We start from the raw sequence: 18,902 nt of genomic DNA, 5'->3' as shown, positions 1-18,902 counted from the left end.
CTTTATTTCATGTAAAGAAACTTGAATTAGAAGACTCATAGCTCTGGGTGTAATATCTCCCAATAAAGCTAGAGAATTAAGATTATAGTACATTGGTGGTAGCTACTCAGGATTTTTAAGTCAAAAGTTAGCCCTTGTCTGTGTACTGTTATTGATAGATAAACGGGCCTGCCTTTCGTGAAACCACCGCCCTTTGAAGATACCAACATGACCTAGGCCATTCTGCTTTCCAAGGATTTAGTGTTGTTTTGTTATCAATGTTTGGAGCTTTGAAGCTCTGACAATTTTTTGCCTCAGTTTCTTCTTTGTCTAAAGAGATGTTGTAGTTACCCATTTGGCAGAGTTGATCTTTTCAGCTACTTAGGACTGAATGATGTATATTCTACTTACAGAAAAACATACACAGGATATTCTATTATGTATTAACCTGGATAAGATGATTTGACTGAAAGGCAGCGAACTGGGATCCTGCTGACTTCTGGTTCAGACTACCCTTGAGCACGCTATGTCATGTTTCTTCTCATTTTTCCTAACTACATGATAACCTTGAATCTCAAGGATAAATATTAAAGAAGCAGCTTGGAAAGAAAAGGTTAATAGTGGTTATTAAAAAAAAAAAAAGTACACATCTGGAACTTTTTCCTGTGTGTGAGCAGCCACCTTGAACGACTGCTCCATTTGAATCAAGCCTTCGTTTCTGTCCCAGGGAAAAATATTTGAAAAAGCTTCCATTTTCTGTTTTGGTTTTATGAAGTCAGTTGGGTTTGCAGTGCACAGCAGCAGTGTTTGCAGCTGCCGGCTCCTGCATAGTCATAGCTCACAGGCCATTAACACCACTAAGAGGCTGTAACCACAGGAGGACATGTGCGTCCAGCAGATCCAAGAGCAGGAACTTGACTGCTCTTTGGGCCAACCATAGATTTCTAACATGGGACCCTAGGTTAGGAAAAAGGGCTCCAGGCTCTAAGAATAAAACTAGGCTAGGAGTCACATTGTTAATTCCTCACTTGTTCAAGGAGGATAGCGTGCTGAGTAGATAGATGTGACGTATTGTGCTATAGCATCTTGCAGCTATAGTGCATACTTTTACATATGTGAGTGCTGGGTTTATGGCAATACATTATAAGACAAGTACAGAAATAGAGCAGACTTTACATGCCTTGCATCCAGGTCTGTAAGAAGAAAACACAACTGCATCTTGGTGTGTTTGGTTTTTTATTTATAATAAACATAGCAGTGTTAGGTGAATGCCACTTCTGGTAATGGCGTTTAGATTCTCTGCTGTGGCTCTTCTCCTGTGCTCTGAACACTTAAAGTGACAATTTATAATCTGTGGCTTCCTATTATACTTAAACGAGCAGTTCCTCTGTAAATTTTCAGGCTACTGTCTAAGGTGGGCGACTTGAAAAACTGAAAATTGAGGCTTGATGTCTTTGGGAACAAAAAACCACCACCACCACCCAAATCAGTTGACTGTTTTTTAGAGAAATCTCAAACTACGGTATTTATTGCCAGGGAAGTAGCAAGTGCACAATTACATTACAGAGGAAGCTTGCTCTTTCCACTTGGCGTGCAGCTGGAGCAGGCGCTGGTTGCCACAGCAACAGGGAGATGGCTAAATATAGCTTCCCTGGCGCTGGACCGCTTAAGGTAGAATGATGGGGAGGTGTGAGGGTGTGGGCCTGGTTCTCTTCATTTTGACCAACTTTTTTTTTTTTTAAAATTTTTTTATTAAGTGCACAGTTGATTTGGATGGAGCCAAAATTTCTTTTCGCTGCAGTGATACTCAATGTAGTTCTTCAGATCCCTCCCTAAAAACATTTCTTCTGCAATTCCTCTAAGCAGCAAAATTGTAATTGGAGTAATTGGAAGTGTTCATCCTACATGTGCGCTTCTCAGTTTCCTTTTATCCGGAGGTTTTAAGTTACGAACTTTCAAGACTAGGATTGTTTTCTTTATAAAGACAAAATACAAACCACAAAACCCACAGTGACGTTGACTGCTTCAAAGAGACCAATACATGGAGCTTCTGCAAGGGGCTGCTATTAATTTGTTGTGTTTCCAAGAGGGTTTTCTTCACTAGGTCAGACCACTAATTCACTGCACCAAGATGGTGGTTGCTACTGCTGGAAAGTTGCAGTCTAGCCAAATGCTGTGAGACCTGTGCTTTACAGCCTGAATGCCAACCTTTATTCTAGAGCTAGTTTGTTTTACAAGCATGAGACTCATCTTTATCCACATAAATGCTTACCTCTTTTTGAATCCTGTTAAGCTCTTGTCCTCAATTAAGTTTTATGGCAAGTATTCCTGTAGTCTGAATATGGGAAGAGCACTTCTTTTATCGGATCTAAATTTCAGTCTTTCATTTAAATAAATGTCATCCTTCCTTTGTCTTCTGAGAGGATAAATCAAGATCTTGATCTTTGTCATTTATTAGCCTGTATATTCTTATCATGGCTTCTCTTAATAGTTTCTTAAATAGCTAAATTGAACCAATCTTTTTACCTCATCAGTGTATCAGGGTTATTTTTTTCTTCTTTTTCCTTTTCTTAAATCATCAGGTTCTTAATATTTCTGCCCTATATTTAGAGGGATAAAAGTGTTCCATAGACTGTAATACAAGATTTCAGTGGTGGTTGATCTGTCCCTGCTATTCCCACTGTCCTGTTTGTTGTCTGGTTTTGGTGACTGCTGCACAAAAGAGAACTCCTTGTGAACTTGGTTCAGGTTTTTCAGTGATTGGATGGTTGGTTTAAAGTCCTGCAAAGTTTGGGATTAATTCAAGTTATTTTCTTTAGTATGCAGTGTTGATTTTGTTAATATTGATTTTTTTTTTTTTTAATTTGCCATTCTGTAGTCTATTCACATAGCAGTCTGAGCTCTTTTAAAAGTTCCTTATACTATTCTCCAATCTGGTAATCTCTTAAAAACTGCACAAATGCTCATTTCACTGCTAATCCCTCTTTGAGCTCATGAATAAATATCACAAGCATCACCTGTCTTGATATGAAAAACTTCTGGCATCCACTATTAACCTTTTGTTGTCATGAAAATTCATGATTAATTTGTGGTCTTATTTTCTCCATGCTACATATTTTGATCCACGTTGCTAGTTTACTGTACCAACCAAGCCTTCTGGATAACTCCTGAAAAATACAATGAACTTTGGTAAAGGAAGGTGTTCGAAATCCTGAATGACCGAAATGATTCTCTTCTGTCACGTCAGCCATCTCATTTCTAGAGATGAATCAATCACAGATTTAATGCACACTTGTATCACGGCAGAAGTCATGTCGGTTTGAATCTATTGTCATGAAAGAGATATATTGTTTTAATTTTTAATGGTCACTTAAACTCAACTGTTTGTTTTTAAGATGGTTGCTTAGATCATTGTGGCAGCAATGGCATAGATATACCTAGATGAACAAATATGGTGAGAAACTCATCTGTGAATGCGCAAGGAGTTGAGCTGCGCGGTGCCTGCCCGTGTGTTCTCACTCTGCACTAAATGTGGCATACTTAGTAAGTTCAGGTAAACTGGCTTGAATTTAGTACAGGGTAGGAAGAAGCAGAGATGCATCTTTCACTGTGTCGGACTGTCTGGTAGCACCTTCTAACCAGGTACTTGCCCTAATTTCCCTGAAGCTTTTAAAACTAATTCTTCTTTCTACCTAGCACTAAATAACATGTCTATTTTTATAGGTAAAACTAGTCTCAGAAATAGATATGCTCAAAATCAATCAGTTGGGTTGGGAAGCTCAGGAGTCTTACTTTCCGTCCTACCTGCACATGCTTTAGAAGAGCATGGCAGAACAGGTGGTAGCTAATTTCAGGCTGGTACCCTTACCAAAATACTATTGTGGAATACTTTCAGTGTTACTATAGTACAGCTGTAAAACAACTCTTATTTTTTGTAGTCATCCACTGAATTCTTCCATACTATATTAAAACACTCCTGTTTTGAGCAGTAGATTCAGATACTACTTATCCTGAAGATTCATAATGAAGTAACATTTAGAACATGAAAGGGATTATCAAAGTGTAAACTATGAAACAAACTTGTTTTGTCATTTCTGCCACCCTAGCCTGAGATTTAGAAGTTGCATTTTGGACTTGTGCCAGTTTCACTCAATTGGTTTGGCATAGTTCAGCCCAGTGTGTGTGTATATATCTATGTATGGACCTTGATTCTCCTGCTGTATTGACCTTGGAGTTGTTCCTGATCTATACCAGCTGTTCGAATACTTACATTGTGCTTAGTCACGTCAGTAAATGTCAATTTTGGATTTGATTGGGGTTTTTAAACAGATCTTAATCTCAGTTGCATCCTAAAGGTTTTCTTTAGGCTTGCATTAATTTTCTGGAGAGAGATGAGAGATGTTTCCTTTATTTCATGATAATGTATCTTCGCTGCCTTTCAGATCAAAAGGGGTAATCCTGAATATCTCCTCAGCTGCTGGGATGTATCCAACTCCACTGCTGACTCTTTACTCCGCAACCAAGGTAAGTGTTCTTTTCCACACTGAAATCAAGTGTCAAACACAAGCCAACACTACAGGAATAAATGTTTTGGTGTCCATCTAGTGGTGCTTTCATGAACTTACTGTACTGAGTTTCTAACCAAAATTTTTCCAATAGTAGAAGCTGGTAGGTCGAGAGAAGGATGAGTGCAAGGGTTTACTGGCACAGAAATTCCTGTTTTATATATTTCATCATGCATTCTACTAGTGTTCCAAGCAAACTTAGTGTGAGATTGAGAAAGGGCATTGACTAAGTTTAACAAACTTTCTTATTTTGACTTTAAAACTTTTCCCCCCCTAATCTTACAGAAAATGTATATCTTCAATATATATGTATATATATTTAAGTAGGACTCCTCCAGTGCTTGCTCGAAGCAAACATTTGTCCTCCTTTTTTATTAGTTGTCTTAAGTTTATCATTTCAGGTAAGAGAAAGGATAGAGCTCTAGGGCCTTGCCATTACCAAATAGTCAACTTCCCTTGATCTGCTGACTGTACATCCTGCTAAAGTAGCCCAGTATGTCATTTAATGTTCTTGCAGTGAGTGGATTATTGGCTTATATTCTCCCTGGCAGCCACATTAAATTCCAGGTTCTCTGCAGAAGGGCTGCTACTTGACCAAAATTAAAGTATGGTGTTATCCCACTCTATATGTGGAATTTTGCACTTCATTCTATACCAGTCGAGAAATCTCATGATGTTTAACAATCAAAATTTATCAAGGTCTGTCTGGACTGAAGCTCTGTCTTGTCAGCTGTTCCATCTAATGCTGTCATCTGCAGATTTGCTGAGGGTGTGCTCTGTGTCATCATCTAGGCTGCTGATAGGAGGTACTGAAGAATATGGGCCTCAATATTGATCTGTAGGGTTCTCTGCTGGCTATCAGCCAGATGTCAAGCTATTAATCATGGCCCTTTGAGCCTGGTGGTCCAGCCCATTTTCTGTCTGGCCGGAAGTTTGTCCTCTCAGCAAATATCTGCCTGACTTCTGGTGAGAATGCTGTAGATGATGGTGTCAAAAGCTTTACTGAGGTGAAAATATCTATACACACACACAAGTATTACAAATATTAAAAATGTGTTTCCCTCATCTGCAAAGCTAGTCCACTCCATTGTAAAAAGCAATTTACTTAGTCAAACGTGATTTGCCATGGGTAAATCCGTATTGATTGTTTCTGATGTGTCGTCTTGTCCTTTATGTGCTTGGAAATGAATTCCAAGAGGAGGGCTCCATGATCTTTCCACAAACTCAGTTAAAGCCAATGGAATCATTCTTGCCTTTTCAAGGAGGGATATGTTAGCATTCTTCCAGTTGTCAAAGACCTCCCCCAGTTTCCATAGTTTTTCATACATCTTAGACAGCAGACTTGTATACATACAAACTAGTTCTTTCAGCACTCTGGAGTAAATGCATGATGCTTCCATGAATTTGAATACATCCAGCTTTTCTGAGTAGCCCCTAAATTGTTGCTGCCTCAGCCTATCCCTTTCTTTAAACAAAGATAGTGCATGCAGAGGCATGTGAGCAGGCTTTGGCCGTGCGAAGGCAAGAGAAGTGTTGAATAGCTTAACCTTTTTCTGTCCTTTAGGTTGTCTCCTTCATTCATCATCAGAGCTCCATTTCTCTGAAAGGCCTCTTCAAACTAGTTACCTATAGAAGCCTTCACTGCTACCCTTAATCTCCTTTGCTAGTCTTTTCCTAGCTTGGATTTTATGTTACCTAATAATGTTTTATGCTTCTCTTTTGTTACTTCTCCTTGTTTCTGTCTCTCATACGCTCAATTTTAGTTCATCAAGAAGTTCCCCACTTAAGCAAACACTCTTTTTACTGAAATTTCCATTCTTCTTCCCCAATAGGCTGGTTTATTTTACCAGTTCATAAGTTACTACTCTAGATCCAAATTTAATTTTAAATTTATCTGCTCTGTTTTTTCTTTGTGTCACTGGGACAGTTTTGTCTTTCTGCAGCTGGTCTTATTGTTTCAGGTGTTTGGTTTTTTGGGTTTTTTTTTCCCCCAAAGATAGGGACTTCTAATATGTTCTCCTAAAAGATCTCTAGTTAACACTGCAAAGACAATATGGGTACACAGTACAGAACTGAAGTATATGTGGTAAAACTAAAGGCAAGAAACATTGACACTGGTATTAAAGCTGTATGGCACTATAGCTTTTTCAGGTGCACCTGATAATTACCTCAAATAGTTCAAGGATTTCAGTGTCTAAGCAGAATCTTGGCATGATGAAGAAACCTTCTGTAGTGTCATTCATGTCAGAACAGACCTATGTTTCCTCTAGACTCTCAGTAATGTCTTCATATTTCCAGAAAGGAACAGATGCATTCTATTTTATTTGTGCTAAAGGAGGGAATATGTAAGTTGAGAAATCATGAAAGCCTGAATTAATTGTAGCTGATAAAATTTGCTCTTGAAATAGCTGTTTCCTGAGAGTGTGGTTCTTTGTTTTAATATGAAAGGTCACTTTTGTTGTGGTAGTACCTTCAGCTTTACGGAAAGAATTTACCTTCTGATTTTAGTGACAATATGCCTTACACTGATTTGGTTAGTCTTTTTTCAATGAGAATCTCAAATATTTCCTCCCCTTCCCCTAAGAAACTCAGTTCCAGGTTAAGTAATTTGCCTATTCTTAGCACTGCTCATCTTCTACCACAGCAAGATTAGTAAGCATGAAAGTGACTCCCCTAATGTAGCTATAGAAAGCCTGTATCTGCAATTTCTAGGGTTTTTTCCTCATCTGTATAGAGGGAGTTTAAAGCATAGTATCCTTCAGGTCTAAGTCAATGGCTTTGGCTAATTAACAGGAACAGACAGAGTCTCTTTAACCTTGCTGTGGAGAATTCCCATTTTACAATGAAACACGACACTTTTAAAGTAATCATCATCCTATTTTTGATAGGCTTACCTATCTACCTGCACGAATAGTAATGAGAAGTGAAATATGTTCGGTTTTGTGGATTTTTTTGGTTTTGTTCCCCCCCTTCCCCGCCACATCTTTAGTAGTTGGGTTTGTTACTGAATATCCAAGGAGAAGTTTTCTTAATGCAATGTTTGTCTGTTTATTCAGGGGCTGCTTAATTAGATTACGTTCTTAAGACTGTTTTAAGTTAGAGGCTGCTGGGAGGCTAGAGCATCTGGAGATATAAAACACACCGTAAATTCTTCAAGAATTAAAACTCAAGTTTATTTAGATACTGGAAGCTGCTTTTCCTCCTAATGTAAAATGAACATTCACCTTATTGCAAGCCCTTCGTGACCAGTAGAGGTGACAGTCTCTTTATACTGTCTCTCCCTATTTGAGGCAGTATCTGATTTCAGGACTCTGCCACTTAGAAATAGTTAGAAATTTGAATGATCAAAGCCCGTTGATTAAGACAATATAGTTATTTAAATTTATTTTCAATAGCTTATTGACCTATTTTGTTCAGTTATCACACAAATGTCTGGCAACTGTATTCAGGGACTGCACCAAACTATTTGCATGTCTATGCAAGTGCCTTATTGTCACAAGAGCATAACCAGCCCACTTGCATCATTGCTGCTATGCCTGATTTTCAGAGACTTGTTGAATGCTGGGTTTCATTAAGAACTTATACTTGGAGGAAAAGGAGAAGGAAAGAACAGTTGGACAGAAGATAAGCTTTTTTGGTTTAATGAGCCTCCTTCTAGCTTGTACATGCAACTTGAAGAATAAAAGGACCTATTGCTACACAGCAAAATCTAGTTTCCTTTCAGATCTTGTGTGTGCTCAGAAAAGCGTCTACAGAAACAGCCCAGTAGCATGGGAGTATTTCTTTTGCTTCTTGTATAGACTGAGTTCAGTAGGATGACCTTAATACGAAAAACACTGGGGATGGCAAACTTTAAGCACTGGTTTCAGTTAATCCAGTGGTAACATGGTCAGCAAAGGAAGACTGTAAAGGAAGTGGAATACTAGAGTTTTGCTGTTTGTTTTGAAACTGGTCTGAAGCAATTCCTTCTTAAATATGTGAATTAATTTATTTAGTATTTGTTTTAGCTTCAAGCATGGATAAGATATTTTAGTTCCTTCAGTTGAAGGTATTCCATTCATCCTACTTGGCTATATTGTTTCACTAAAACAAGAAACCATAGCAGAACCTGGTATTTTGTCACACTGGGCTGCAGGAGGGAAGAGTGGAAAGGTGCTTAAGAAAAACTCCAGGAGGGGCATCTATGCTGGTTTGAACTGCTGAGTTGCGTTGGGCTGTGAGGACAATACTTTCTCAGCATGGTTATGGATGTGGTTGTATCAGATGTCAGGGTGTCTTGAAGGCAGGTACTACCATGCACCTTTTAAGCCTTTTCACTTTTTCTTTAAACTTTTAGTCTTGTAATTTCTAAAACTTCCAGAAGTTTGAAAGAGAATCTGTGGAGCTGGACATCAGGACTAGGAAGAAGTATCACCATAGGGTGGCATTTCTTAGAAGTGTAAAGGCAGAAGGTGAAATATTTAAACACTTTTAAAAACCCTGCACAAGAGAAACCTACTGAAATCATGCTTTAAAAAAAAAAAAAGTCTCTGGAGATGGTGTAAGTAGTGAATAATGTGAACATACAAAGTCTTATTTTCCTTTTCTAACTAGGTTTTATGTAACAAATCTAGTTCCTTTTCCTTCTAAATTAAAAAGGGGTTTTATTTGTTTAGATTGAGCCTCACTGCTGTAAAAATGCTTCGTAAGCATAGGGTTTCTATTCAGGTGGCATTGCTCTAATATGCAAAGTTTATCTGAAAACCTAAGGTTTTTCACTTTGAAAACAGGAACTATAAGTAGTAAATCAAATATGCTTACAAGAACCTGCAAACTGTAGTTTCCATTTTAATGTGTAGCATTCTGCATGTTTCCCTTTTCTTTCGAGGCTTTTGTGGATTACTTCTCCCGAGGCCTCCACGCAGAGTACAAGAGCAAGGGCATCATTGTGCAGGTGAGTAGTTTGTTTCATGTGAGCGTGGTTACCACAGCAACATTGGTATCTTGGTAACAAAAAGGAATCAGCATATTCTCTTATTCATTAATATGTGACACAGATTAAGGTAAGGATTTAATTTCATCCCATTAGCAGCTTTCTTAAATTACTCTGAAACAATGTGTCTTGAAGCAACAAACATGGGTGGTGATGGTTTTATTGAGGTGGGGGGGGGTTTGTGTGTTTGGCTTTTTTTTTTTAAGCTGATGGTGGTAATTGAACCTTTAAGTATAAAATACATCATAAAACTGTATGCAGCTCTGTAGAATACATCTTTATACAACTTAATCTACTGGAATGCACTTTTGGAGTGCATTTGTACAGAGATTCAATGGGTAACTGCTCAAAAGACTCGGACAGTAGCAGTCCGTTCCTGCCGTGTCAGTGAATCAACTGCTAGGAAAAGCATAGTAGCAAGAACAAACAAAAGCCTCAAAGACTCTTTGTATGTAATAGACCGATTTAACTTTCTTTAGTACTAGGCTTCTGTGTTACTAATAAGTCTTTCTTTTTTCCCTTCACTTTTTACCTTCCGTGATTTTAATTATTTTTGGGGCATAAAAAGAAACCAAGCCAGTCTCACACAGCTTTATGGGATTTTGCTTTAATGTAACTTCTCACGTACTCTTAGTGTTTGCTTCCAAAATGCAGCTGGAATTTCCAGCTTTGGTCACAAACACTGAGGTTTTTCATTACTTATTACACCTGTTGCTCTCCAGAGCAAGTCAGTTTGATGAAGGCAGTATAAGATCTTACCTGTACTGTGAAGACAGCGGTGTATCTTTTTAAAATTCAGTTGGAGATCTTCTTAAAAAGAGGACTAGCCTATGTCCATGCCTGTGATTCCCCTATTCTGTACCATAGTTCTCAAAACCATCTGAACTCTGAAGGCCCTATGAAGAGTAAGGCACAAAGTTATCTACCTTATTTGTGTAATCATTAAGTATGAGAGCACAGCTTTTGTTACTGGCTAAAACCATAGGGAAGTTATCACCTTAAGACTATGTTACCTTTTTGACTTTCTAGATTTCTTTTTTTCCCTTTAAGCATACATAGCAAAACAAAAACTTGTCACCAGGAAATGTCCTGCAGTTTAGTATCCAGATGTTTAGGCCCAGATGTTCAATATAATGTCCTGTCTCAGTTCCTGAGGGAGGATTGCATTAAGAAAACAGACAATTGCTGGGTGAGCTATTCCCATGCAGTCACTGACCCTTTAATGCGAACCTCATTTAAGCCTTATACTAATCATCTTAAGGGATGCTGTTTATTTTGGGGTCTGTTGGCAGCGGAGAAGCTAGCAAAGGTGGTCCCTGAAAGCCTTCTAACTACTGTTGTTATAGACCTTCTCAAGGACAGACCAGGTGCCATTAATGTTGGTAATAGATTGTAATTTGCTGCAGAACTCCCAAAGTTTGACTTCTCCTCAGCATGCCTGGTGCTGTGCCCTGGCACCTGGGGTGTACGTGCGGATAGACCAATGTGCAGCAATGAGGATGCACAAAGAGGCAGCACTCTGAACAGGTGTGTGTTCAGCATACAGGGTGGTTTGTGTGTGCTCTCAGTTCTTCAAGTGGATTAAGCTGGAGCAACTTTTAGTGGTTTATGTCTCCTTGTTACTTTCTCATCTCACAGAGCTTTCCAAACCTTTCCTTGGCTTCAGACCCAAACTATCCAGCTATAGGTCAATTTTTACCATACTGGAAGCTCCTTACAGCTTTCTTTTCACTTTTACTCTTCTCCTCAGTCTGCTTCAAGTTGTATTACTTGCAGATTTAGCTTCATTATCAGACAGCAGTTCTTCTGATCCATTTCATCCACATGCAATGGGACCCTCCTTTAATCTGTGGTCACAGTCTCCAAATGAGACCAAAGGAACTGGTAGAGTATGTCTCTTTCCTGCGTTGATAATACAAAGTCTTCTGGTAGGATTTCTTTCCTGCTCAAGCCTACCTGTGAACTGGGAGGCATGGGCTCCTTCACCATACAGCTTCACTGGTAGTGGAGGTGGGTGTGGTGATTTTTTTTTTTTTTTTTTGGTGTGTGTTGTGGTATTGATATCTAAGCTCTTTCCCTGTTTTCTGGTGTTTTCTCAGGCAAAGCTGCTGACAGTTACCTCAGCGTAAAAGTATTTAGGAGATGGATGCTTGCAAAAGAAAGAATCGTTATATATCTGACATTTTGTTCCTATGTGCATTTGTAACCAGGCATTCTCCTCCTCCCCAAATTTTGCTTAAATACTAGTTTGTTGGTTTGAGAGGAAAATGAAGAAGGAGCAGGTACTGCTTGCTTATGTCTATGGAGTACCTATTGAAACTGAAAAGGTAAATAGCCTAGTAACTCGTGCTTGGCTAAAGGCATTAAACACAATATGAATGTAGATAGTATGGGAAAGATTTTATAGCTTCTGGATATGAAAAAGCTAGAAGAAAAGTTTTCAATGCCTTACATTTTTAACACTTTAAACAAATGAAGAATTGCGTCTGGCTTTCTGTATTAACAACTGTGTTTTCTTGTACAAAACTTAACAGGTTGTGGTAAACTGTCTTTTTGTAACTCCTGCATTGGCCAAGGGTGCTGAATTCCTGACAGTGCTGCTTTTTTGCCCCTGAATGTAAAGAGTAAATTGTCATTCTGAGTTATGTGGGCCTGATGACCGATAGCTGTCACAGCTTCAATTTGTTATGCTAATTTTATTGCAGTCCATGTCCTTGTCGTCTTGTTCCAGCCGAAGTCACTATAAACCACTAATGAATATTACAAGTACATTCCTATGAAGACTAGCTGACATATCTTCTTCAAGCTCTCTGGAAGACCTCATCTCCTTTAGATTCTTTGAAGTTGATCTCTCTGACCCTCAGAAATATAGCGCTTTTAATTCCTGACCTGCACTTCCAGTTGAGATCACCATTTAAAACAGTTAACTTTTACCACGCCAATACCTGCAGAGTACCTCTGCCTGAAAAGCAGAAACACCGTACAGGTGATGTTTTACCAATTTTGGAAGTTCAACTAAGGTAGATCGATTTTACTCAAATGCATTGCCTTCTCTGTGGAACCTTAGTTTTGACAGTATGTAGTGCTTTTATTGCAATGCAGGCATCTTTAGATTAAAAATATATTCTTTCTGACTGACAGTTCTGCTTAATTTTACAGAAGCAGCACAGTAATAGCATAGGTTAAAATTCTGCATGTGTTAACATGGAGAGAAAGAGGCAAAATAAAGGAATGCTGAAGACAAGGAGGACTTCTCAAGACTTTTTTTTGAAAAATTTCTCTCTGAAAGGCTTCTGCAGACTCTTATGAAACCTTTGGTCTTTGAGTATGTTGAAAAATATTATTATACTTGGTTCTTTTCCCCTTTCTTTTACTCTTTTTTTTTTTAAACTTCAGTCAGTATTAGCATTTTCCCCTCCATACGTCATTCCTATCCATAGGAAAAGTGGAATAGTGAAAACTTCCACTACCTGTTTTCTTCTACCATATCCACTATATAAAATATCAGATCACAGAATCATGGCAGTGTGTGTTTGAAGGGATCTCTAGCAAGTTTTCTAGTCTCCTCCTGCTCTCCTAGCATTAGCTGTGGGATTGCGGCTAATACAAGCTCACAGGCTAGTTGTGGCTTTATCCAGCCAGACTTTGAAAACCTTCAAGGGCAGGGGTGACCTCACACACAGAATCACAGAATGTTAGGGACTGGAAGGGACATTGAAAGATATCTAATCCAATCCCATGCTGGAGCAGGAACACCTAGATGAGGTTACACAGGAAGGTGTCCAGGTGGGTTTGAATGTCTCCAGAGAAGGAGACTCCACAACCTCCCTGGGCAGCCTGTTCCAGTGCTCTGGCACCCTCACTAAGAAGTTTCTTCTCATATTTAAGTTGCACTGTTCTCCTAGCAAATGGCTTTTTCCTTAGTGTCCAGTCTGAAAGCTCACAGCCAAAATTGGTGGGTTTGCCTCTTGTTATTTTGTCTGGCACTACCAAGAAGAGTTTGGCTCTCATCTTCATAACTGCCCTTGAAATAACTACAGGCAGGTATGGGATCGCCACCAGCCTCCTTTTCACCACACTAAACAAGCCCATCTCTCTATCCAGGTATTCACAAAAGTGTGATTTCACCAGACTAACGGCATTGCCTTCCTCCACAGACTTTAGCTTTGCTCTTTAGTGTTCTGTACTGGTCAGCTTTGGTTGCTGCAATTATTCCATTTCCCCTTTATGTGCCCACCCTCCTTTTCCACACAGAGAAGTAGCAGGAGACTTCTTTGGAAACACTCTGAGAGTTCAGGTCTTTTTATAAAAGTAAGGTAAAATAGGCCATAAAATTGTGTAAATGAACTATTCTGACTTTTGGGGGCTTATTTTCATTTGAGTGTAGCATAATTGGTAGTTCTTGCATTCATAAAATATTCAAGACCCCAGTTCTGAGTACTGGCCAGTTTTAGTAAGCATGAGAGCTGTTAAGCACTAGCAAATGTTTTAAGATAGAGATATTGTATTGACATAAGCTACTTTTAAGGCACGTTTTGAAACTGGAGAGCAGGCGAAGCTCGCTCTGGATAAAGACAAGGAATTTTCTGTACAGTTCCTTGCCCCAGGTGGTGTGTGTTTATACCTGCCTGAATACAAAATGCCGAAAGGCTTTAGGCAGCAAAAAACTTTTAATGTCATGCTAGTTGTAGATACGGTTCATGAATGTCAGATCTTTGTGGGGAGGAAGAAAGGAAGAAAACTAATTTAATGGATTCAACAGGTTTCTTCATAGCTGTTAAAATGTGGCACAGTTAATGGGAAGATGGTAAATCTTTCTGAAACTAAATACCTGTCTCTTTGTTTTCTAGAGGGCATTTGGGAGGAAAAAAATGCTGGAGTGTAATCCATACTTCTGTGTGCCTTGAAGTCTGTGGATAGATAGCTAACCAGTAGTGCTCCTGTATGCTTGCTTTTTTCAAGTATCCTCACACAAAATTGTTTTCCCCTTCATGCTATCCAGTGGCCTAACTGGGTACTGCAGTTCACTTATGAAGTCTGTTTTGAGCAGAGGGAGACAGAAAATAAATCTTAACCATAACCATCATGCTAGGCTGTGTGAAGATGTTGCAGATATAATTTGGTCATGAATAAGAAGCTTAGAATTGTTTTTTACCACCAAACTAGAGATTGAGTTTAGAAGTGTAATTTGTAAAATGGATGAGGTTCACATTCTGGAGCTGAAACTATAGGTACCTATGATGTTATGGTAACAGAATGAGTAGTTTTCTTATCCAAGCATTTGTAGCTTTTGGCAACTTTAAAGGCAATGGTAACCGCTTACGGTTCTGAAATTCAAGTCTCCATTTGAAAGTGGACTCATGCAGTGTATTTTTGAAAGTCCTATTTATAGAGAGAAGTGCACAATTTTAATGTTCTAAGGTGAAGAAATGAGCAGACATACCAATACTTTGTGGTGGTCCAATTCCTGTTGAAATGTGCACCGCCATGGCATGGATAGATAGTCAATGAGAGTTCAGGTGATCCTTTACCCCAGGCTGTGCTTCTGAGAGCATGACAGTAAAGCTAATGTTTCTGAGGTCAAGCATGTGTGGCCATTGTTCTTTAAGAGGCTAACAAGGGGAAGCAGGTTTCCAAACTGTAACTTGCCGGAATATACTGAGTTTTGAAATGGCATTCTCATTTAGAGATCTATTAGTGTAGCGTGACTGGACACACTTCTCGGCTATCTGTTGTAAAGGTACATGGATCATAGCGCTCGCTACTGTGATGGGCAGTGGTGACTGCGTGTGTTGAATCACTAGTGTAACTACAGACAAACTGTCAGTGTTTTAGGAGATCCTTTTCAAAGTGGTACGCTTCCAACCTTTCAAAGCTTGTGAGATCTGTTATGTCAATATCTGATTGAGTGGTTACAGACTAGGACTTTTTTGGTTACTTTTTTTTTTTTTAAGAGGTCTAGATTGAGGACAAGCTGAAAGCAATGCCAAAGCCATCACTATGGGGAAAGAGGTTTGCTTCCTTCTGTGCAACTATACCTGCATTTCCCTTTCCTTCTCCAGTAGCATGAGCTGGAGATAGGTGGAATGTGGTTTTGGATCCCCCAGGTCTATCTTGCCCCACCACAGGTATGCCTTTGTGGTCCCCCTGACAGTGTCCCCCTGTCAGCCGCACACTCATGCTGCTTCCTCCTGCTTTTCCATTATGTCAGGGCCAGGTAGTTCTGAGACCCACCATCACTTTTTCTGTTTCTTCCAAGCATTGCTATAAAAGCCCATTAACTCTGCTCCAATTTTTGATTCTTCCTTCTGTCCTTGAGGTCTTCTACTCTGGTACTGACGCCTCCCCCTTCCTGCAAGCCCTCCTGTGGAGTTAGAAGCTCAGTGTTCCAAGGCTCCTGACATTCCCTTTCCTTCTTCCTCCTGCCTCCATGTTTTTCTCTGTACAGGTGCCAAACTGAGGAGCTGTTACTCAAGTATATAAAACTCCCTGTCTTGCATCCTGCGCCTCCTTCCCAAGCAAGCATTGCGAGTTTACTACAGAGAAGCAATACTGCAGTATTATCTGTTAAACAGCTGGAATGAAGTTTTGCACTCACAAATTTTAAGAAAGGCTTTTTGGCCATAGGCTTGCAGGGTTAGTTTTTCTAGGGCCCCAACTGGGGATGCTGACTGTCAACAGACCACTGAACCATCTATCCTTCACATTCCAAATGTGGCCCACAAGATATCTGATTAAAAATGTTTTTGATACTGTGCATTGTGATTTTTTTTTTTTGAATAACCAGAATGGCAAAGAAGACTAGCTTAAGCTAGAATTCAGTAAACAGGTTACCTCATATCCAACGATTTTAGTTCCTTGATCGATGTGTAAGTTAATCTTTCATTAAGCATTCTCTGCTTAACATGATCTTTCCTGTGTGCAGAGTGTTCTACCATATTACGTGGCAACAAAAATGTCCAAAATCCGCAAGCCGACCTTTGATAAGCCCAGTCCCGAAACGTATGTCAGAGCTGCGCTGGGCACGGTTGGCCTGCAGTCCCAGACCAACGGGTGCCTACCCCATGCGCTCATGGTAAGTTGCATTGGAAAATGTAAGGATCTGGAATGTCCTTTATATGTGTTTATCAGGGAAGAAGAGTAAAGAATAATTTTGAATATTAAATATTCTTTAACTTGTAATCATAATTTAGTAATGTTTGTGTGTGCTGCTAACTGTTATGTTTCACTATTTCACTTAGTACGGGCTATAAAAAGCTGAGACTTCCTTTTTTTTTTTTTTTTTTAGGGATGGATCTTCTCTTTTCTACCTACACCTACTGTCATTAATTTCCTCATGAAAACAAACAAAGGAATACGGGCTCGTTATTTGAAAAAAATGAAGGAGAAGTAAATTGGAGGCAACTTGACCTTGGAAGCCTGGGACTCCTGCAGGTTTCATACCCATGCTGCAGCATCAAGTAGACCTAATGTGTTAAACATCTTCAATTGTAGGTGTACTTCCTAACAAGCAAAACGGTCTTGTTTTGAGGATACAGGTGAAACAAGACTGACTTCTAATATTGATTTTAAAACAGGCTTTATTTGTTTATAGATACTATGAAGGGGGAAGTGCTTTGGACTAAAACTGCACCATGCTTTAAGAAATATTTACATGAACTTGATCACACATGCTGCTGTTGAGGAACAGCTTGGTTATATAGCATCCATCACATCTACGTACTGTGTGCGGGTGACGGCCAGAAACACAGTAGTTCTCACGTATTTCCTGGACGGGGGGGAGGAGTGGGAAGGAAGCAGATTTGTTTAAAAAGGTGACCCAGCATTATTGACAGAGTATAACTTTTTCCCAGCTCAGGTTTTGGGTACTTGCAAGGATTCTGCCTTGTCAGCCAGCTTGTGAGTGTTCCCCTGCTTACACAGTCCAGTGTGATTCTTGCTTATGAACTTGAGGGAAATGGGCCAAAAGCCAGAAGGAGTGTAATTGCTCATCTATAAATATATACATAAAATAACATTGCAAAAGGTATTTAAATTCTTGGTTCCTGAATATGGATTCTAACTTTTCAGTAATATGTAATCTTTATGATTTTTAATAATATTTTTAAAAGTTCAGTGCCTACTCTTTGTAATAGATGGTGATAACACAATGTAGATAAATGTCACAAGTTACGTGTTACATGCTGGTTGCTGTGTAAAAGATTATGGGTGCTTTAAATGCAGAGCTTGAAACGAGTTACTGTCCTTGTCAGCAATGATTCCTTTAGTCTGTCTTTTTGGTGAGGCCTTTCGAAATGTGAATCCTAAATATTTGAGACGGCTTTAAAAATTAGAACCAGTAAACTTCTTTAAATGTAGAACACTTTTAAATTCAACTGTGTTTAAATTAACTGATTTATTTCATGGTTCTGTTCCAAAACTGAGTGCTCTGGTGAGGCTTGAGTTGCCTGACTCCAGGAGAAAGGGATCAGAGTAAATGAGAAGTATGCACTTGTTGTATTTACCTACTGTCTAAATAAAGATTTTGGTCTCTGACATTCCTTTTTATAACCATAAAATGCACTGAAATTTGCGAGGCAAATCAAATTGCAAACAGCTACCAGTGTTTTCTGTGGTGATTTCCTGTGGTTGAAGAGTGGAGGTTGTTTTCTGTCCTTGAGAGAATAATTTCAAGCTCTGATTTTGAAGTAAAACATGTTGTGCTGAGACATGATTTGGGGCTAACATTTCTGTACAGTGAAAAAACCTGAATACCGATGCAATGGTGCTGATCAAATCTGAGACACAGATTCTATGCCATAGTTTTCTTAATTTTTTTGGAACGGGGTGGCGAAGTCAGTGGTATTAGTTCTGTAAGAGCACATGACTTGGTTTGCTCTGGATCTGATGTGGAAGCATTGGACTAAACAATCTGTATGTTTGACTTTGTAAAACAAATAAAATGGAATTTACTCTGAATCTTTAATGTGGGGGTTTTTTTCCCTTGAAATGTTTGCCCGTATATTCAAATGCCCGACTATCCTTTCTCATAAGAAATAATGCAGTGAAAATGACTATACTGTTACATGCCAAAACCAAAGCTTTTATTAATCTGTCTTCCTGGCTGTGATGTTTTACAGTGCTGATATTTTAAAATCACTGGAATACAAAATAAACTATTAGTTAAGCTATTAATAAGAAATAGTTGTTTACAAATAATGATTTTCTAAGTGTTGAAGGTGTTTGGAAAGCTGTGTCTGAGGGAGCACCAGGTTTGCGTCCTCTCGCTCCTCCGCATTTCTCAAACTGCAGCAGGGAATCACTTTTTTTTTTTTTTTTTCTCACCTAAATTGCCTTGACTCTTTCGAATGTCTGCTCACCTCAGCGACTGAGATACCGTGTATCAA

General features: G+C 39.0%; 1 protein-coding gene across 1 annotated transcript in view; it reads left to right on the top strand.

Moving 5' to 3' along the window:
* HSD17B12 (hydroxysteroid 17-beta dehydrogenase 12) overlaps positions 1-18,634 on the top strand; it is an 88,675-nt gene extending 70,041 nt beyond the window's left edge. The window contains 4 exon segments of the mRNA XM_065636952.1: positions 4,422-4,503; positions 9,412-9,477; positions 16,442-16,591; positions 16,805-18,634. Coding sequence (XP_065493024.1) covers positions 4,422-4,503; positions 9,412-9,477; positions 16,442-16,591; positions 16,805-16,909 — 403 coding nt within the window. The 3' untranslated portion in view covers positions 16,910-18,634.
* Positions 18,635-18,902: the final 268 nt, after the last annotated feature.

This window comes from Caloenas nicobarica, chromosome 5, assembly GCF_036013445.1.
Source record: "Caloenas nicobarica isolate bCalNic1 chromosome 5, bCalNic1.hap1, whole genome shotgun sequence".
In the NCBI taxonomy this organism is placed as follows: Eukaryota; Metazoa; Chordata; class Aves; order Columbiformes; family Columbidae; genus Caloenas; species Caloenas nicobarica.
The sequence above is the reverse complement of the archived record's forward strand: the minus strand, read 5'-3'. Positions and strand labels throughout refer to the sequence as shown.